This window comes from Delphinus delphis, chromosome 7, assembly GCF_949987515.2.
Source record: "Delphinus delphis chromosome 7, mDelDel1.2, whole genome shotgun sequence".
NCBI classification, from domain to species: domain Eukaryota; kingdom Metazoa; phylum Chordata; class Mammalia; order Artiodactyla; family Delphinidae; genus Delphinus; species Delphinus delphis.
The window spans coordinates 61,436,729-61,459,166 of NC_082689.1; the positions used below are offsets into that span (position 1 = coordinate 61,436,729).

At 41.4% G+C, this 22,438-nt stretch overlaps 1 protein-coding gene across 2 annotated transcripts in view; it reads right to left on the reverse strand.

Annotated features, from left to right (window-relative positions):
- Positions 1 to 4,084: 4,084 nt before the first annotated feature.
- Positions 4,085 to 22,438, reverse strand: part of GAD1 (glutamate decarboxylase 1) — a 41,014-nt gene continuing 22,660 nt past the window's right edge. The window contains exons 6-16 of one of the 2 annotated variants that reach the window (XM_060015661.1): positions 20,550 to 20,662; positions 19,291 to 19,406; positions 19,131 to 19,210; positions 18,852 to 18,906; positions 17,462 to 17,578; positions 16,198 to 16,262; positions 12,691 to 12,769; positions 11,392 to 11,541; positions 9,179 to 9,286; positions 7,388 to 7,477; positions 4,085 to 5,822 (exon numbers count right to left, since the gene is read on the reverse strand). In XM_060015661.1, coding sequence (XP_059871644.1) covers positions 5,649 to 5,822; positions 7,388 to 7,477; positions 9,179 to 9,286; positions 11,392 to 11,541; positions 12,691 to 12,769; positions 16,198 to 16,262; positions 17,462 to 17,578; positions 18,852 to 18,906; positions 19,131 to 19,210; positions 19,291 to 19,406; positions 20,550 to 20,662 — 1,147 coding nt within the window. In that variant the 3' untranslated portion in view covers positions 4,085 to 5,648. The remainder of the gene's footprint in view (positions 5,823 to 7,387; positions 7,478 to 9,178; positions 9,287 to 11,391; positions 11,542 to 12,690; positions 12,770 to 16,197; positions 16,263 to 17,461; positions 17,579 to 18,851; positions 18,907 to 19,130; positions 19,211 to 19,290; positions 19,407 to 20,549; positions 20,663 to 22,438) is intronic. The other variant, XM_060015662.1, reaches the window with a different exon arrangement.

A 22,438-nucleotide genomic window follows, 5' to 3' on the forward strand; every position in this document is an offset into this window, starting at 1 on the left:
TCATAAAATGTGAAAAGATACTCAATCTCATTTGTAATCAGGGAAAGACAAATTAAAACCACAAGGAGATACTCTTTTGTACCCCCCAGAGTGGCAAAAATTTGGGGCCAAGTGATGGTGAGGTTATGGAAAACGTGCATTGCTGGTTGATGTGCAACTTGGTTTGACCACTGTGCTTTACTCAGTCAAGTTCAACAAGTACTCTAAGACCCAGCAATTTCACTTCTAAGTATTAAACCTTAGAAAAACTTTTGCACATGAGCACCAGGAAACAAGTGCAAAGAATGCGCATAGTGGAAAACAGTATGGAGGGTCCTCAAAAAACTAAAAATAGAGTTGCCATATGATCTTGCAATCCCACTCCTGGGCATATATATGGAGGAAACTATAATTCAAAAAGATACATGCACCCCAATGTTCATAGCAGCACTATTCACAATAGCCAAGACATGGAAACAACCTCAATGTCCATTGATAGATGAATGGATAAAGATGTGGTATATATATACAATGGAATGCTACTCAGCCACAAAAAGGAATGAAATAATGCCATTTGCAGCAACATGGATGGACCTAGAGGTTATCATAGTAAGCAAAGAAAGTCAGACAAACACCATATGATATCACTTATATGTGGGATCTAAAATATGAATGAACTTCAAATATGAACTTCAAATATGAATGACACAAATGAACTTATCTCCGAAACAGAAACAGACTCACAGACGTAGAGAACAGACTTGTGGTCGCCAAGGGGGAGGGGGTTGAGAGAGGGATGGAGTGGGAGTTTGGGGTTAGCAGATGCAAACTATTATATATAGAATGGGTAAATAACAAGGTCCTTCTGTATAGCACAGGGAACTATATTCAATATCCTGTGATTAAACCATAATGAAAAATATGAAAAAGTATGTATATATATGTATAACTGAATCACTTTGCTATACAGTACAAATTAACACATTGTAAATCAACTATACTTCAACAAATCTTTAAAAAAACCTAAAAAATCAAAAAAAAAGAAAGAAGAATGCTCATAGCAACATTGTCCCTAAAGGCAAAAACTGGGGAAAAAAATCATATATCCACCTTCATAGAAGGAATAAACCAACTTAAGTATATTCATACCAATGAATAGCATCAAAGCCATAAAAATGAATGCATTACAGCATAATCAAAGATGAATCTCAAAAACATGAGGCTGTCACATAAGGCTGTGCCTGCAAGTTATGGGAGTGGGCTCAGTAGGTGCTAGAATCTACTACACGCTCCACATGCCAAGCTGAACACACTGGCACAGGGATGCCTATCCCTGAAGGAAGCGGTGCCTTCAAAATTTTTTTAACTGTCCAAAGGCTCTTTATGGGTTAGCTCTGGCCCTACAAAATCATAATGTTGAAAGACAAGTCAGAAGTGTATATATTCTGTAACATTCCATGTATACAGAGTGCAAAACCAAATAAAACTAAACCATAATGATTCATATACGTGTGTTAAAACTATATAGAAAAAGAAGAGAGTGTTTAACACAGAATTCAGAATAGTGATCATTTCTTGGGGAAAGGAGAGCAACCAATTACGGAAGAGTTCCTGATGGGGGTGGAGAGCTCTTAAGGTACTGATGATGCTCTAGTCCTTTGGCTTAGCAGTGGGTAGTCAAGTATTCTGTTATCGTCATTCTTTATCCTGTACACGTATATTTTAAAAGCCCTCCTTATGTAATCCACATAATTGATTTTAAATAAAAGAGATTCCACCCAGGAGTACTGCCTGGAGAAGGGGTATCAACATAAGGGCTGGACAGGGTATATTGCTAGGGGCCCAGAGCTGAGAGTCTGAGTCCTAAGTGGTCACAGGAGGAGAGACTTTGATGTCTCATGTGCGATGAGGTGGGAGGACTCCAATGGGATCCTTCGAAAGTGCTCCATGAAAAAGCAAATTAAAACCACAGCAAGATACCACTATTAGAGTAAAAACAATACAAAACAAAATGTCAATACAAAAACTTGTACACAAATATTCATAGGAGGTAGTGTTATTTATAATAGTCAAAAAGTGGAAACAACCCCAATGTCCATTAACTGATGAATGGATAAATAAAATGTATATCCATACAATAGAATATTATTCAGCAATAAAAGCAATGAAGTACTGATAAATGCTATATCATGGATGAACCTTGAAAACATCCTAAGTCACATGTGGTTACAAAAGACCACATATTGTGTGATTTCATTTATATGACATGTCTAGAATAGGCAAATCTATAGACAGAAAGCAGAGTACTGGCTTCCAAAGGCTGGAGAGGATGTGTGTGTGGGAATAAGAAGTGTTTGCTGATGGGTATGAGGTTTCTTTGTGGGATGATTAAAATGTTCTAAAGTTGATTGTGGTGATGGCTGTAGAGCTATATGAATAGTCTACAAGCCAGGGAACTGTACACTTTAAATGGATGAATTACATGGCAAGTGAATTATATTTCAATAAAGCTGTAACAACAAAAAGAATGGCTAAAATTTTTAAAAATTGACAATACCAAATGTCAGCAAAAATACAGAGCAACTGGAAGATTTGTACATTGCTAGTGAGAATGCAAAATGGTACAGCCACTTCAGAACTAGTTAGTTTCTTATAAAGTTAAACATACTCTTACAATATGATCAAGCAATCTTATACCTAGTTAATTACCCAAGTTAAATGATAACCTATATTCACACAAAAAATCTGTTCACTAATGTTCATAGTGGCTTTATTTTAATTGCCCCAAACTGCAAACAACCCAAATTTCCTTCTATGAGGGAATGGATAAACAAACTGGTACATTCATACAAATGGAATACTACACAGTAATAAAAGGAACAAACAAATGATACAGACAACAACATGGATAAATTCCAAACGCCCTGTGTTAAGTGAAAGAAGATAGACTCGAAAGGTTACATATTATATGATTCTATTACCAAAATGGGAAAAGCAAAACTCTAGAAACAGACAAATCAGAGGTTGCCAGGTACGGGGGGCTCGGGGAAGGTGCTACACACAAAGGATACGGGGGATTTATTGGTGTGATGGAACTCTTCCAAGTATTGTGGTGGTTACATGACTGAACGGGTTGGTCAAGACTCACAGAACACTATACACGGTACACTATAAAGAGTGACTCTTACTGTACCTTAATTATATCTTAATAAAAAAAATAAACCATTCCCCTCAAAATATTGTCCCATGAGAAGAAAATCTCAGACCAGGGGCGCGGATGTCAGATGCCAATTTAACAGTTACCTAAAATTGCGTCTTTGCTACTTTGACCCCTTCTCCCCCTAGACCCGACCCTAGATGGGAAAATACAGTAGCTAGGGAGTAGAAATGAGGCTGAAAGAGGAAAAAAAGCAGCTGACTTTACCCCACCACCAGCCTGGCACCCGCCCCCCCACCCCTCGCGCCAGGAATTGCAGCCTGAAAGGTACCAGAGGGAGGAAGGGGAGGAACTCTATATTGTATACAAATTTGAGGTCTTGCTTATTACACTGACCTGGACATTTAGTTGCTAAAATGAGACTGTTCTTGTGACTGAGAGGCCAGGAAAGCTACAGGATCGGCCTGAATTCAAATGGACGCGTGGAAACAATCAGCCCACAAGGGGATTTGAAGGAACAGTAAGAGAAAGAACAAAGTGACTTTATCATCACCTCCTTATGGAGCCCAGTTTGTTTAATACAATGGTTACTTGTACAATCAGTATGTTAATTACAAATGACTCATTTAATCCCTACAAGTGCCAGATAGGGAACTACTTGTATTCCAAATGAGTAAGATAGTATTATCATAGCTTAATAGAATATTGTAGAAAATGGACCCTATTTCATAATGATCCAGCACCAAAATATGTTTCCTGAGGAAGTGAACTGGGCCCACTGTACAAGCATAAACAGCAGGAAGGTACAATTCTGTGCTCTCAGACGTATTCAGATACCACAGACACCAAGTGATGGAAGAGCCCCACGAGAAGGAAAATTTGTCTGCCATGCACACCTCTGCAACCCTACCTAGTGCTAGAACACTGCCTGCTATAGAGGAAGAAAACATTTGTTGAGTAACTGAATGAATGGAACTCCAAGATGCAGATAGGAAAATGAAAAACAGGAATGGCTTTTCTTTTTCCAGGTGTGAATTGCAAATTTTATTTAATTAGAATCCCAATGATTTTTAGACAAGGGGCTTGGGAACCTAAGACTGTGGGTTGAGTTGCAACTTAATAAAGGTACTGAGCATCACCTAAAGTCAGCTAGTGGAGAGTGATCCCCGTAACTGTGGTGATCCCCGTAACTATAACTGGAAACCTCTCTTTCTGCATGAAACAGATACTAAAAGAAAATTTTTTTCAAATTCTCCATGGAGAATATTTTTATTTGTTTATATTCTTCTTGCATACTCTAAAACGCACAGTGTGAATTTCCTTTCTTCAAAAACAGTTGTGAGCCTGGTCAGTTTATCCGACTTCAGAAGGTCTTCGAAAACATTGCCTTAGGTTTGTGCTAAGCAAGTCACAGAGATTGGTCATGAGCTACTACAAAATTACAGGGGATCTAGTTATTACGCAACAGTTACTAGAAAAGCGTAGAGAACACCAGACATATAGCCAGACAGAGAGGGTAACAGAAGAGCAGATGCTATGTAAGTAACAGGATTTCCATATATATGTTATGTACAGTATCAGAGTTCTCTTACAGACAGTAAACTTATGCTTAAATCATTATTTTAAGGGCACTCTAATATAAATACAAGTCTCACTAATTTTAATCTTTTCTCTTTGGCTCACAAGTGCACGAAAATACCATAATCAGTTTTTAGAACTTACTGCATTAATATATAAATAAGATACATTACAAATGGGAAGAAAATACAAGACGCCTCTTTAACATGGTAAATCTCTGAATATAAATAAGCAAATATTTCATATACCTACTATTAAACAGTCAATGAAATCATTACATGTGTTCTTCCACTCCGCCCCAAGGTCAGACAACAGAAATATCCACAATCTATACAACTTAATCTCTAAAAATACAGCAATAGTACACCTGAAACAATCAATGACTCTGCTACTGTTTTCCCCTCACAGGATACTAATGGGAAGGGCGGGACTCTTGTCAGCCAGTGGTGCTTTTTCTCATCCATCATCACTTCAGGCGGGAGAAATACCGACAATGAAGTCAACTCCTGCCAACAGCATTTCCCTTGGTCCCCGACACCTGGCATTTTGAAAAACATCTTTCCTGGGGTTGTTGCGCAAGCTGGTTTGCAGCATGTTTGGCCCTCAGTAACTGCTGAAGGTAAAGTGAATTCTCTTGGAGTGGGAGACATGCTGTGATCTATTACTAAGCCACACTCACTATACAGACATATATTTATAGAGAGAGGTATATATAGCTGTACATATATACTGTGCTCCTAATGTGCAACTTTTGAAAAAGAACATCATTTCCTGCTAACTCTAACAAGCTTAAGTAAGGTTTTAACAGTATTCTTCAAGATATTATGTTTTCCCTCAATGAAATGGCCTATGTGTTTCAGCAACATATAGAGTTTGTCCTAGAATACCAGAGGGGAAAGGGAAGTCCCAGAAACTCATGTTCTATGGACGGCAATTATAGATCCTGGCCCAGCCTCTCTATTTCCTCAATGAGGAAGTCGATATCAGACTGGGTAGCGGCTGGGTTGGAGACGACCATCCGGAAGAAGTTGGCCTTGTCCCCCTGAGGCTGGTAGCCAACCATGGTCGTGCCAGACTCCATCATCAGGGCTTTGATTTTCGGGGCCACCTTGTGAGGGAAAACACAAAACAAAACTCAAGACTGATATACCATGCTCTTTTCAAAATGCAACCCATTTCTTAGTTGGAAAAAAGAGCAATTTTCTTTTTATTACTTGTACAAGTTTCTTCCTTGGCTAATATCTAGTGACTAATTTTTTAAATTGACATGTAGTTGATTTACAACATTGTGATAGTTTCAGATGGACAGCAAAGTGATTCAGTTGTACACACATATATATATATTCTTTTTCAGATTCTTTTCCATTATAGGTTATTACAGGATATTGAATGTAGTTCCCTGTGCTATATGGTAAGAACTTGTTGTTCATCTATTTTATATGAAGTAGTCTGTATCTGCTAATCCCAAACTCCTAATTTATCCCTCTCCCATCCCCTTTCCCCTTTGGTAACCATAAATTTATTTTCTATGTCTGTGAAGTCTGTTTCTGTTTTGTAAGTTCATTTATATCATTTTTTTAGATTCCACATTCACATTCCATGTGATATTTATCTTTTTCTGTCTGATTTACTTAGTACGATAATCTCTAGGTCCATCCATGTTGCTGCAAATGGCATTATTTCATTATTTTTATGGCTGAGTAATATTCCATTGTATATATGTACCACAACTTCTTTATCCATTCCTCTGTCTATGGACATTTAGGTTGTCTCCGTGTCTCGGCTATTGTAAATACTACTGCTATGAACATTGGGGTGCACGTATCTTTTCAAATTAGAATTTTCTCTGGATATATGCTCAGGAGTGGGATTGCTGGATCATATAGTAACCCTATTTTTAGTTTTTTTAAGCAACCTCCATAGTAGCTGCACCAATTTACATTCCCACAAACAGTGTAGGAAGGTTCCCTTTTCTCCACACCCCCTCCAGCATTTATTATTTGTAGGCTTTTTGATGATGGCCTCTAATGACTATTTAAGTCTACCCAATCACATATTCCTACAGAAAGCACTGCGCAACTGAATTTTGAAAGTCGGACATAGGACAATGATAATAAATTCAAAATCAAAACCAAAAAATTCACATGGGCAACAACACAAATTAGGGCTTCTGTATAATCCAGTGCCTAGGATACTGTCTGGCACATGGACTCTGCTCAACAAATATTTGCTGAATGGTTAGATGAATGAAATAGTATATAAATTAAATACAATACAAACAACTATAAGTAATATATAAACTAGATATAGAAACCAACAACTAGAATGAATCAGCATTAGAACAGCCTTGAACTTAGTAAAAGATATTTTAACAGACATAGTTTAATACGAAAGTTCCTAGGAATATGTATATTATTCAACTGCGCTGCATATGACCCCTCTAATGACGAACACCAACCTAAGGCAGGGATGCGTCCTCCAGAGGTTCCCACTGATCTGAGCCGCAGTGAGGGGACAATTCAGACCCAAGAAGACTATAACAAGATGTCTCCCTACCACCCCAAGCCTTTAGCTTTTATTTCTCCTCCGTTAGAAAGACACATCAGAGTGAGGATCTTCTGACTAGCCAGAGAAATTGCAGAGGGTTAGATGAGACAAGGAGTGATTCCATACCTTGTGTAGTTTTTCCCGGCGCTCAGGGCTATCCAGAACGCCCCTGAGGCTTTGTGGAATATACCAGAAACAGACATTCGTGTGCTCAGGCTGTGGAGATTTTCATAGACAAGCATGCGTACAAACAAAACAGAAAAATTATGAGAACCTGAGAGAAAGCTGTCCCAAAACCCCTATGGACCCTTGGCGGAAGTCTCTCAGACAAAAAAAAAAAGGCTTCATGTTACTTCTATACTTGGGAGAACAACGCCTGGTTAATCCCATCATATCTGACAAGAGAACTGTTTCCCATAACCCATTTTCTAGATGACTAAAGTTACCCACCTTTCAACACTGAAATGTTAAAAAAATTACATTTGGGTCATTTTAAAAAAGGGTATTATCCATCTTGCCATTTTGTAGTGCCTCATATACAGAAGATGCTCAAAACATAGTTAATTTTATTGGTACTGAATATTCTGAGTTTACTCTATCAATACTGAACCTTCTCTGAAGACTCAGGATTATCATAATGAAAATTAAAACCGGTTCTAATCTATAAGACAGGGCGTATTGAGATGCTTAGAACTGTTTAGTGTTCCTGCCCTAAAGACTCATGCTTTTTAAGTCCTTCTGTATTCTTGCTATAGTTTTTCAGTTTCCTTCCTAGTTGCTGTCTGCCATCACTGGGCCTGCCTCTCATGGTCTAGAGACATTACATTTGTTTTAACCTGCTAGTAGAATGTTTAAATTAGTGTAAATGATGACAGTGAGGTCCCAGAGGTGAAACGTATGAGCACTGTATGATTGATTTGAACTGCTCAGGGCTCTTTTGCTCAGTTGGTGACTCTCCGGTGTGTTCCTAGTAGTTTAGGTGCCTGATAAATAGACTGAATTGAATGCAGGTGTGTTTCATTACACTGAATTATGAGTGGATGTCCTTTTGTTCAGCACTGGCTCCTATTCCAACTTTCTTTTTTTTTTTTTTTTTTTTGCGGTATGCGGGCCTCTCACTGTTGTGGCCTCTCCTATTGCGGGGCACAGGCTCTGGATGCGCAGGCTCAGCAGCCATGGCTCACGGGTCCAGCCACTCTGCGGCATGTGGGATCTTCCCGGACCAGGGCACGAACCCGTGTCCCCTGCATCGGCAGGTGGACTCTCAACCACTGCGCCACCAAGGAAGCCCCCAACTTTCTTTATTCAACTGCGAGCTCCAATAGGGCAGAGACGGTACCTGTTTTGGTCACTACACTATAATCCAGCTCCTGGCCTGGGGCAAGGCACACCGCAGGCACTCAGCCAACACTGGTATGACAAGTACCTTACTGTGTGCAATACGGATCTGAACTCAGGGCAGAGACAACTCAGGGCAGAGATAACTCAGAGAGAACTGTATCTTGCTCTCTTCATAATGAATCTATTGTAAAGTAGAACTTCATTTTAGAACCAGTCTTGGAAGACAAGGATATACCCATCCTATAAGCTTCTTGGAACTGAGGAACACTTTATCGTGGAGGTACAACACCATAATAAGACCCCAGAATTATACAGGATTCAGACCTGCCAAGGAAACACCTCTTGCCTACGAAGGGCTGGCTGAGAACTATATCTTTTCTAGAAGAGGTGAAGGGGAAAAGTCATCCCAATGCTACCAGAAGAAACATTCATGGACACAGAGGGAAGTAAATGAAGAGTGCTAGAATGAAAATTCAGAAGCAGCTTCTGGCAACGTGGGAGACACTACAGCTTCAGGAGCTTCCCTCAAGAGATTTTCCAGAAATGCTATACATCTAGTCCAGGATGATAACTTACCTCACCATCAAAAACCATCTCAAATTCCTCTCTGTTTTTAATCTTGGCATACAGGTATTCTGCCAGCTCCAAGCATTTGTTGATCTGATTTTCAAAGCCCACTGTGCCCTGTTTTAAAAAAGGAAAAGTCATGTTTGTTGGTGACAGGCTGAATTTCCCTGTGATGGCATTGAGAGGGCTATGCTGTCTTTGTCTATCGGAAATATATGTAAGAGTATTCTTGGAGATGGTTAGCAAGAACCATCTCACTAAATATGTATGGCTTTCTCATAGCTCTGCATGCGACAAAGTGTGCCTCGTCTCTTTTGAAGGCACTCTAGTCTCTGGGCAGTTATTCTCAACAGGGCTTTTAGCTTCTTGCTAGTAATTCACAGCCTGAAGCCCATTTCTGGTTTGCTTTAGGATAATGCCACCCAAACTGTTGTCTATGGACTGAGGCCAGTCCACAAAATGTAACCAGTCCATGATAAGATGAGTCCAAAAATTGAGATTAAGTAATAAGGGACTTTTATGGTCACTTGACAGAGTAATTTTATGCCTACTGAACTGCATTTTTAAAACCGGTGTTCATACTTAGTATGGCTTTTTATTTCACCTTTCTAGCAATTCATTTATTGTAGTGTACAATAAATGAATTAAGTGAAGACCAATTTATCGTACTGGTCTATGAGAGGTTAAAAACACCCCAGCCGGTTCTTCACCACAGATAGTTGGAGAAATACTACTTTAGAACCCACCTTCCGCAGCAGGAAGTCCTGGCCAAACACGTCCCCCTCACTCCCAGGCAGGCTACCTTCCATGTAACACGGTATTACCCCTTTCTAGTGAGAGGCAGGCAGGCAGATGGGGAAGCACTGGTCTCAGGATGTGCCCTGAGATGGCAGTAGCTCCATCTATTGACAAACTGATTGAGCATGAGTTCCCAAAGCCAGCATGGCTGATTAGTAACAGCAGCATGGGGGGGGGTTGAGTGGGTCGGTGTTAACAAGGAGAGCAGATGCACGAGGCCTGTGGGTTACTAATGTGTCTGGGCCAAGCCCAACACTGGCAAAGCAGCAGCTGCCGCCGAGCAGTGCTCGGGCCAGTCCACTTTCTTCTTGGGAAGGAAGCCCGCACCAGGTCCCACGTCGGTAACCAATAAATACTCTTTGAGCTAAACTTCCAGCAGACTGTTCAAAGCGGTTATTGTCAGGCAAAACCAAGGCACAAATTACTGAGACAGGCCATGTGGTTATCATATTTCTGAATGATAGGGCTCTTTCTCTTGTTGCAATTTATGACTATTTATATGCTTAAAATACCTATGATTACTCTGTGGTAGAAATCAAATTCAGACTGTTTCTATATTAAAACAAAATAACTTAATGAGGAAAAAAACTAATAATCCATCAAATTCTTCTTACAGAAAAAACATTGGACTAGATGTTTGGCTGGAAACCCTTTTTTGTTTTGGTATCAGGTGACCCGATCTTATATATGGAAATTTATTTAAATTACTTTAACAGTAGAAAAATAAAACGATGGCTGCAATATAAAGCTGTGAAATAAAAATTGCCCTTACTTGATTGCATACAAATACTTTTGAAATAAACAGTCCCATGGTATTCCTCTCCCTCACCCCCACTGGGGGAAGTTCCAGTAGTTTGCTTTTTTTTCTAGACACAGAAATGCATCCTGAAAGACTGATGAATGCAGACATAGCATGCCTCAGTCTAGGATTTCTTAGAATAAAGTATGCATTTTCTAGAAGAGAGTATAGAAGTACACATAATGGGAAAGCCTTTATTTAAAGAGAACTTAAAACTGTCATATATATCCCATGATTTGAGGCCATATAAAGGAACTCAGGGTTCTGCACAGAATAATGTAGTAATTTTATCTTTATCTCTTTCTCTACATCTGCACTAAACAATTTCAGCATCCCTAAGGACTGCTGTGGAAGTCCTTATCTTGACAAAATTTTTAGTGCTTATAAGAGAAAGTGATAAGAAAAGTCATGCTAATTCAAATTGAGGAGACTGAATGGAAGGAGAGAGAATTTGACATAAGGGATAAAGTGATTTCATTTGCAAAGAAAATACAGTTAACTCAATTATCTAGATATTGATTTCGTACATAATGGATTATCTGGGATATATCTTTGCCTCACTTTTGCCAGCTAGCCTGTGCAAATTACATTTCTGCTCTATTTCCTGTAATGCCCTCCTTCGTACCTTTGCTTTCCACATCAGCCAGAACTTGAAGATGTCCACATGGCGGCCACACTGAATGGCTTTATCCCCAGTGTCGTAGGAGACGTCATACTGCTTGTCTGGCTGGAAGAGGTACCCTGCACACATCTGGTTGCATCCTTGGAGGATACCCTGTAATGGAAATCAAGACAGGCGTGCATCTGTATTCACAGAGCAGAGGTGTGGATGGTTTTGAAACAGGGCAGGCCGGACTTAGGGTCACATACAATCTTTCTTCTAACGTCTCATGAGGCCGTGCACTTGTTCTGATGTCCTTCTCCAAAACCACCCTTGGAAAACCCTTCGCCCCTTCTCCTCTATCACTCTGATTGGAAAACGATCTTTTGTCTCAGATGCCAACAACAAGAGCCCACCCTACTGTCCCTCTAAGGAGCATCTGGAAACGTCCATGGGTGTTTTCGGTTATTTCACAGACTGGAAGTGCTAGGGCATTCAGTCAGCAGGGGTTGGAGATATAAACTTCCTGTAGAGGGTGGGACAGTTTCATGCGTAGAAGAATTTTCCTCCGCCAAAGCACCCCCTAAAAAGTGTTCCAATCCTTTCCGGGAGCTCCTATGAAGTTAACAGGCGCTCTACTTAGGAGTGGAGTAAAAAGCTTGTACAGGTACTGGCCCCCACGGGTTGGTGACAGGCTTTTGAAGACGCCTCAGTGTGCAACAGTTTTACCGGAGGAACAAGGCCCTCCACGGCAGGGCCCTATTAGATTCTTAGGAAGAGAATATACTACCTATTGTTCTAAGTGCCTTACCGGCATTTTGTCAGTGCGGTGACATGGTTAAGAGCTCAAGCTTTGGAGCCAGAGTACCCAAGTCTGAAATCCGGCTGACGTTTGCTAATTTGGGCAAGTTATACAACTATTGTCATTTACAGAAGCTTTTTGGTCAACATTCCTTGTTGCCCTAAGTTGACATTTGTAGTTGTGGTTCCAAATAAGTTGTTTCAGCTCTTGGGACCACAAACTCAAATAATGCCCTTGTAGTTTCTATCACTGGCAGGGCCCTGGGGGCTGAACAAGGAAGAAGGACAGTTCAGAGCAAGGGCCAACAGGATATGCTGGGTTAGCCGAAGGCTAACATGCGCAGGTGGGAAAGAACAGCCATGGCAGGCCCAGTGGGGCTGTCAATCTTGTGAGTTCCTCAGCCAGTACTGTAAAAAAAAAAAAACAAAAACAAACAAACAAAAAAAAAACCATGCTTTTCTCTTTTTGTGCCTTCTAAAGGGTGTGCAGGCCACCAGCTCATCTTTGGGGGAAGGGCAGACCTTTTCCTTGACCAGGATGGCGGAGCACTGCAACAGCACGCCCATCATCTTGTGAGGATTCCAGGTGACTGAGTTGGCCCTGAAAGAAACACATGATGCTCTGAGGAGGAGGTGCAGGAGTCGGCAAGAGGCAACCGTCCTCTTGAGGAAAACATCACCCACCGCAACTCAAGTCAAGACAAGTTTTCGACACCTTGTCCCCTAAATTGACTAATCAAGTGGTAAACAAATATTTTGCAGGCAGTCTCAGAGCACTAAGTGGCAGACTGCCTCTTCTAAATAACTGTATTAATACTACCTAACATTTATGAACATCATTTATTATGTATCCTATTGTTCTAAGAGTGTTACAGGCATTTATCAGTGCAGTGTCATGGTTGAGGGCTCAAGCTTTGGAGCCAGAGTACCCAAGTCCGAAACCTGGCTCTGACATTTGCTAGTTTGGGCAAGTTACATAACTCCTTTGAGCCTCAGTTTTCCTGTCCGTAAAGTGGGGAGAACAGTATCTGCCTCAAGGAATTGAATAAAATGAGTTAGTAAATATATAATGCTAATAACCATGCTTGAATACTTAATTCTCACAACAATCCTATCATATAGGGACTATTATCACCCCTATTTTAGATAGAGAGACTGAGGCACAAAAGGGTTCAATACATCACCCAAAGTCACACAGCTGGAAAGCGCTGGAGCCAAGATTCAAGTTCAGGGAGTCTAACTGTCGAGCCAGTGTTCATATCCTCTCCACTAGACTGCCTCCCTCTAGGCTACAGACTCAGCTTCTTTCTGCCTTCCCATTCTTACTAATGAATTGGACTGGTGACGCTGACCTACCTGCTTATAAGGTAGTATGAAGACTGACACATAAAAGCAAGGATCAGTTGGACAATTCTAGACTTTGGCTACTTAGCAGCATTGTTTAAATGCTAAATAAACATAATCTTGCCTGTTTAGGCTGCAATGATAGCTTAACAAGCATGGTCTCCTAGCAACCACAACACTCCGTCAGACACAATTAAATGGTTAAGGAGCACACTAGCTAGGACATTAGGGAAACAACTGTAATGTATGATGATTAAAGCTTAGGTAGCTCCTTTCCAATGGCCTAGCCCACAGCTGGGCTCTATGCTTTAATACCTGTGAAGGATGTTTTCCCCAGACATAGCAATTGGCTCCGAATTATACTGCCTCTGCTCTCCCTGGAGCTAAATTCCTGCTGTGAATTTTTAACCTCTTCATCTTGCTTAGGTGCATAAGAGGGAAAATAGTTTAGTGTATACATGACCACAGGCGTACGCTGTATCTCAAGGAGAAGAAAGAAAGGCCTGATGTACTTTCCCCCATGTGCATAATAAAAACCTTTATGAAAGAGACTGTGAAAAGTTCTAAGAAAAGTTGACTAAATGTTTATTTCATTAAAAAACATCAGTGTCGGACTTCCCTGGTGGCGCAGTGATTAAGAATTTGCCTGCCAATGCAGGGGACACGAGTTCAATCCCTGGTCCAGGAAGATCCCACATGCTGCAGAGCAACTAAGCCTGTGTGCCACAACTACTGAGCTTGCGCTCTAGAGCCCGCGAGCCACAACTACTGAAGCCTGCGCGCCTAGAGCCTGTGCTCCACAGCAAGAGAAGCCACTGTGATGAGAAGCCCGCGCATGGCAACAAAGACCCAGCACAGCCAAAAATAAATAAATTTATTAAAAAAAAAATCAGTCAAGCCTTATTTAGAAGGTAGTGAATTTAATCCATTTTCTCATTGCTATCATTCAGTGAATCATTAAACAATTACACATAGGGACTTCCCTGGTGCAGCAATGGTTAAGAATCTGCCTGCCAATGCAAGGGACACAGGTTCAAGCCCTGGTCCGGGAAGATCCCACATGCCGCGGAGCAACTAAGCGCGTGTGCCACAACTACTGAGTCTGTGGTCTAGAGCCTGTGAGCCACAACTACTGAGCCTGCGTGCCACAGCTACTGAAGCCCGCGCGCTTAGAGTCCGTGCTCCGCAACAAGAGAAGCCACTTCAATGAGAAGCCCGCACACCGCAACGAAGACCCAACGCAGACCAAAACATTAAATAAATAAATAAATAAGTTTAAAAAAACCAGTTATACATAGATCTCACAAAATGTCTTAAATGTTTTTTGAATGTCCTAAAGGTCTGAAGTAAATGATTCTTTGGTGCTACAGGTGGAAAGTAATAAGACATGACGTGGATTCAATGTCCTTCAGAAGACATATGTACTTTAAAATGTTAGAAAAGAAAAAGTCTAGTGCAAAATTTTTCAAGTTTTTCTTGACTCAAAGATGGAAAATGGAAATTGCCTGAGAAATCTAAAGTACAGCTGGACTGGCTTATCTACATTTAAGATCTTGTCCTCCAAGTTAAGGGTCATATAACTATGCTTCAACGAGTCAGTCTCACTCGCTTCAATACTGGCCTTTCAAAACTGAAATGCGGGCTTCCCTGGTGGTGCAGTGGTTGAGAGTCCGCCTGCCGATGCAGGGGACACGGGTTCGTGCCCCGATCTGGGAAGATCCCACATGCCGCGGAGCGGCTGGGCCCGTGAGCCATGGCCGCTGAGCCTGCGCGTCCGGAGCCTGTGCCCCGCAAAGGGAGAGGCCACAACAGTGAGAGGCCCGCGTACCGCACACAAAAACAAAAACAAAACAAAAAAACACAAAAAACTGAAATGCAAGGGAAGAGGCACAGGAGAGGTAACAAACACTGAAGCCACTGGAGTGCTTTCCCTGACGCCTGCTCTCCGTCCACTTCTCCACCCTCGGTCTGCTCTCACTGCTCTCACTTTGCTCCAGCCACAATGGTCTCGGTGACAGTCCTTCCTCCAACTTTCCAAGAACAGTCCTACCTCAGGGTCTTTGCATTTGCCCTTCCCACTGCCTGGAACACTCTTCCTTGTATTCATGCTTCCTCTCTCCCTTTATCCCAGTATCTGCTGAACCGCCTCCTCCTCAGAAAGGCCTCCAACTACACTGTCTAAAATAGCATGGCTTGGCAGATGAAATATCTTTGTTCATGAGACAAGTTAGGTAAGCTGAGTGTCTTACCCTTTTCCCAGCTTAATGGGAAACGTAAGCTTAGTGAGAATAAAGAATGAAATAAATCAGCACCCCTTTCTGTGCCCTTGACAAACTCCCATTTAGCCTCCAAATCCCCAAACTGGTAAGTCTCTCTTCTCTCCTACCCGGGCACCTTGCAATCACATCTATTGTTGAGCATATCACATGGTGTGGTAACTATCTGCATACTTGTTTTTTTCTCTTTCCAAATCATGAATTGAGGTGAGAACTCATTTGACCGGGAAATCCATCATCTTTAATTTCCCAGTGCCTGGCATACAGTAAGTGCTCAATAAGTGCCTACTGAACAAAAGTGAGCTTAGAGTGAATAAGACGTTGGGAATCAGGGCAGGGACATTAGGGACTCAGCGGCACAGCGTGTTGCATGGCCTGAACGGAGGGAGGCCCTGTGCTCAGACCTTACCTTTCTATGCCGCTGAGTTTATGGCGGTGCTTCTGAGACATGAGCAGCCCGCCACCCCAGGCAGCCTGTGAGGACAGAGAAAAAGAGAGGGAGAGGGAGGTGGCGCTGAGGAGTCCACGCCCGGTCACTTCACATCTCTAGCGAAACATGAGCGAGAATGTAAACAGCGAAAAGCGTAAGCTTCTCTGACAAATGGAACCCACGCTGACTGTTCCACCAGGGGCAGTTGTGCTTATTCATCGTTTATCACTTCTTCAAAAGTTCCTCCTGGTTAACGTCAGAGTCGCAGTGCAAGTGATACAGGTAAATAGGGGCTGAGTCTGTGGTGCTGAGACCCAAGGCCCAAAGTGCTCTGGAAAGCCAGGGACACTTGAGGAGACAAGGGGCGGAGCTCCGGGAGCGACACAAAGGACTAGGGACTGCTGTCTGATTCTGCCCAGAGCAGAATTCTAAGGGCTCCTGAAAAACTCACTAGGCAGCAGCCCTGGTGGGCTTGGAGGTCCCACAACCACTCCTGCAACAGCAAGACATTTTTATGCATCCTCTGATGCATGGGGATCGAATATCTTGGGACACCATGTGACACAAGAACAGCCTTTGTTATCATTTGTCCAATAGCAGGGCAGATCACCCCACTGTCTAGTTGTGAGAGGTTAAACCCATAAGAGAATGGAGAGAGAAAAAGGAAAAAACACATCCAGTCACACATGTGAAAATGTACCTCTTATGTTCCTAGGAAAATTTGGAACTAAATCTCTTAATTGATAACACCTTCCATATGCTGCCTTATTTTTCCTACATGTACCAGATATGCATTTCTTTCTTTCTTCTTTTCTTCCTTTCTCCTTCCTTCCTTTTTTTTTTTTTTGGAAGAAAAGTGTCATAGATGGCTGGACTGAAGGCAGATAGCTGAGTGCCCAGATTCAGACTCATGGCCACTTTCTATACGTTGTATCTTACATCTTTTCCCTCTGAAATCAGTTGTCCTTCACTCTTAGACATTTGTTCAGACAAAAGCTTTCCGGGAAAGTGACAGAGATGAAATTCTAGGATGAATCACAGATGACAGCAATTGGCCAGTAAGGACTGGGTGAGCCCCAGAGGATGGACAGGCGTGTGGTGTGCACCTGTCATGAATGGCCTGCTAGGGGCCAGAGAAATGTAGTGGGGAGAGAGGCAATGGGAGAAGCTGGAGGCAAATTATAAAGCAGAGCTGCTTCCACCCCCCCGACGGGATCAGGCCACTCTGAGTTACAGCGCTTACATCGACATGCAGCCAGAGGTTGTATTTCTCACATATATCTGCAATCTCCTGTATGGGATCAAAAGCGCCATAAACAGTCGTGCCGGCAGTTGCATTGACATACAGAGGAATGTATCCCTATAAGGTAAGAGGGACAAGCTGATTAGTCTTTCTAACCTCCCTCCTTTCCACATGAAGGAGAAGAATTACTGTAGCATTTATTTCCAGCAGAGATCAGCTAAGCTGGTGTGTTATCAGATACTATATCTGGGACTATTCTCTGTTAGCTCATTCACTCATTCCTTCATTTATTCAACAAATATTTTTGAAGACTTTCATGTGCCAGGCCCTGTTGTGGATGCTGGGAATACAGCAGTGAGCACAAAAGATGAATATTTCTGTCCTTGTGGAGTTTGCATTCTCGTCGGGAGTGACTGACAGTCAACAAAATTAAATAAGCAAAATAAATAGCATGTTTAGTAGTGATAAGTTCTATGGCAAACAATAAAGCAGGAAAGAGTAATAAGTGGAGTGATGGGCAGGTATCTGAGTGTCATCTGGACATTCTACATTTTAGAAGCTGTGCTGTTCTAAGTGTATTGAGGTAATAATAATACTGAAGCATTGTTTGGTTATTGAAAACAGGTCTATACACTGTTTCCCTAAGAGTAGATACAGTAAAATTTTGGTGTGAACAAGAAATAAATGAGAAAGTGAAGTAATAGAGCTCAGACAGGGTTGGGGAAGTCTATGAGTTCTAGGAGTTCCTCCTCTGCCCCTTGCTCAGTCCTAGCGACATTTCTGTCTCCTCTGCTGAGACCCGGCAAACAACCATAGTTAGAGAAGGAGTTACAAGAATGTAACCAAAACAACAATGAGTTGGTAAATGGCCTGACAGCTACTTGGCAGTGCCTCGTGCATATATCTGTTCTATGCGATTTTTCTGTTTAAGAGAATTTATTGAGGCTGGATTCACCAAGTATCATGGGCCAACTGCCAGGGCATGCAAGCAGTTTGCTAAACAGAATCCTAACCTTAAATGATACTTGTTAAAATGAGATTATACTTAACCAGTAGCAAGTGAAAACCTCAATTAGGCTGCATCTTCATGAGACGCGGATAGTGGATTTACTGAAGTACATCAAACTAGTCATTTGGCACAGTGAAGACAGAACAAGTGGTTTAATGACTGAATTTTCCACTTTTCAAAAAAAATTGATATTGTGTAGACACAGCTTTAAAGCCATGTCATCACACAAGTTGAAAATAAGCAAACATCTGAGAAAAGAATTTTAGAAACACAATAAAATTATCTCTTATATTATCAAACACTTTTATTGTCTAGGGCAGAAAGAAGGTATTTTAAAAAATCGATATTCACCAGAGTTTAGATGCACTGTAGAGTACATACCTTTTGCTTGGCTTCAAGAATTTTTGCCTCTAAATCAGCTGGAATTATCTTCCCCCTGTAATTATTGTAAAAGGAGAGAAATTAAAATGAACAATCAGTGAGATTGCACATGGAAAAAAACTTCAACAGCAGCAAAAAGTAATTTAATCAGATATTTTCAACAGACCATTAGCAGCTTGGCACACTGTACTGAGTCAGTCCTTAAGCACAATAAAACAAATTTAACAGATGAGCACATTTAATACATCAAGAACCTAATATTCACTCTCCCCTGCCTACCTTTCATTGCACTTTATCAAAATCACATTGTCGGTTCCAAAGCCAAGTGCAGCCCCAGCTTTCTTTATGGAATAGTGACTCTGCAACAGAGGATGGAGGTTAGATGTTAGACAGTCCCTTGGAAAACACCACAATCCATGTGCAAGAGCACCCAACTCACGTGTTCTGAGGTGAAGAGGACCAGCTTGGGTACGGCTGCCATGCCCTTTGTCTTAACTTCCGGGAAGTACTTGTAGCGAGCCGCCATGATGCTGTACATGTTGGATATGGCTCCCCCTATCGGCAAGCAGACACATTGGGAGCTGTTGGGACTTCCTCATTACTGTTTCTAACAAAAAAGGCTGACGTGGTGTCTCAAGAGACAAGGGAGGTCAGAAAGGGGAAGGACAATATCGTGATAGGTTTTGCTGGCTTCCCTGTTGCCAGGGCTTCCCTCTGGTCCCTTTGCCCTGGAGATACAGATAATCACACTTATTACCAAAGCCATTTAGGCAATTTGGCTGGAGGTGATTCACATACTCTGGTGCCTGTCCCACCTCGAAGCCTAGACAGGAATATAAGGGGTGGCAGAAGCAGCGGCTGCAAAGAGATAGGTGAGTTACAACCCTCCTGCTTCCATTTTCTGCTCAATCTATTTACTGAACAAAGATGAATCTTTTCTCTGAGTCAGAAAGACAGAGGAAGAGAGAGTAATAGAGCCTATGGAAGGAAACAGTGACATTGCCTGGATACTCTCCTCAAAGAACAGCCCAACTGAGTTATTGAGTCATTTAGAAGAACTCCAAGTGTATGAAAATAAAACCAAACTCGTGTTTACTTAAATCAAGATGCAAGGAGAACTGAGGTAACCACGTACGTCTGGCCAACACAAACAAGTCATGTTTGCATCAGTTACCTGACAAACAGGCAAATTCATGGGCTGATTCAATTGCCTGAACAATGGCAATTTTTATTTTTTCTCTTCCCTTTGTACACAGTCACACTGTCTCTGACACCACTCCAAACTCCCTCCTTTCTACAAGATTATCTGTCCTTGTTTTAAAGATTCTTATTGTATCTATATTGAACTAGAGATTTAAAGTAGATATACTATTTTGGCCAAAACTGATCTGTCCACTGATAATCTTGATTCTCTGATCCCCAGCTTAATCAAACTGCTATCGACAGACCAGAATTGTTTAGCATGATTTAGACACAGCCTTTGCCAGTGAGTACAGGTTTAGGCACAGCCTTTGTTGGTTAGTACACATAGAATGTAGCATGCTTGCTAGCCTTCACTCTGACAAAGGTAAGAAGGCAGGACTATTGAAAAAATTGTTATTCTTCTACAAACTCACTTTGTGTTTAGTGTTCTCATGGACCCCAAGGACCCATACTGCAAACCTTGAGGAGAGCCGGGGAAAGAGAACAGAAACCTACCAGGAGAAAATATCCCATCACCATCTTTACTTGACCATCCAATTATCTCTCTCATCTTCTTAAGTGTTATTTGCTCCATGAGGACAAACACTGGTGCAATTTCATATGTAAACCTGGAAAGGCGGTGAGAAAAAGAATGAAAATAAAGAAGTCAAACCACTTATTTGGGGAACACAGATAACTGGTTTAGCATTTGGACTTGGGTTCGAATAAAAGATGTTTAAAACCACTAAAACAATTAATTTCCTGGAAATGCACTGTCATCAATCATAAAATGTCAGAAACCAGCCTGGGTTACCGAGAGAGGATGTGGAAGTACCTGCTCTGTGATTCTTCACCAACAAAACAGACTTTCATCTCAACGGAATGTCTTAGGTGTGGTCCACCCAGAGAAACAGAAGGAAAGAAAATGACTTTTCTGGGTCCCTTTCACCTCTAAGATTATAGGGTGATGCAAATGCTAATTGAAAAAATGTATTCTAAATTCTATATAAATGGTTTGCAACATTTTAAAAAAAAACTGATTGCCAACTTCACACTTGTAGAATTTACAAAACCCAGAGCCAAAGTCTGTATTTTAATTTTTTTTGGCCGAGGTAGGTGGCTTGCAGGATCTTAGTTCCCCGACCAGGGATTGAGCCCGCGCCCTCAGCAGTGAAAGCACGGAGTCCTAACCACTGGACCATCAGGGAATTCCCAAAAAGTCTATCTTTTAAAAACAATGTAAATACCTGAAAGCTAACCATGAAGATAATTGGAAGTATTGACCTAGGTTTTAAAGATCTCAATATAATTATCTACATGGTTTTTCTACTGATAATCCCTAAGGACAGCAATGCTTCTATAATTCTCTGAAGTCGATATCTGTCAAGAATAATTGTAAGTGACAATTTTCTAATTATCAATTACAAAAAAACAAGAAGAATGTCAACTGGCATACACAGCTAACTGTGGGCATCAAGATATTCTGGTAGGTTAGCTTTGTCTTCTAATTAACTGACTTAAAAGTAGCAAGCCATGCTCTTCTCAAAGCCATTCAAAACACAGTCTGGTGACTAATCATTGAAACAAAATCATGGTACCAAGGCAAAGGGCTTAAGAGAAATCAAAGAAGGTCCATCCACAGAAAATTAAACCAGAAAACAAAAAGATATTTACTGACTATGAGACTTTGTCTTTCTTCTTTTTGCTTGGCCTTCTTAAGCATTAGAGATTGTGGGCTCGGCTCAGACAATGCTCGCCGAAGGGAGATTCCTAGATTGACTCAGCCAAGTGATACGGGGAGACTTCATCCCTGGTTAGGGTGTTTAGGCTGAAATGCCAATGCTGGGAATTAATGGGAATTTTTGCTGGCTTCATGATTTAGAAAAGCTATTTGCAAGGATGAAATAACAATTGTTGTACAAAGACCCAGGTGAAGGTACTAAATTTTAATCATGGAGAAAAATAATCAAATTAATCACATGGTGGTAAAAGAGGACAAAAAGATCCTGAAGGATCCTCAGGGTATATCTCCTCATAGAAGAATTTTGTTTGCAAAAAGAATATGTCCATTTTCCTTGGGAGGAACCTTGAAATTTAGGAGGAAGACCCTTGGAAATCATGTGTTCAGTTACCATCACCTCTGGAGGTCACAATCATGCTTTGGTTCTGCTCTGAGCCCCATCACCGTAGCAACCAACACTCCCTCATGTCTGATGGCCTGATAAAGGAAGAAGAAGAGAAGGGTTCCTGGTTTAGCCTGTGCTGCTGAGTGTACCAAGGGGCAAACTCATGATGTGGTTCTAACCATTCTTGAACAAATGCGTTATCAACAGTGCCACTGATTGTTGGAAATGTTGGAATGGCAAAAATGTTTGCATGGTGAAGAGGTACTGGTGGCAGTGTGT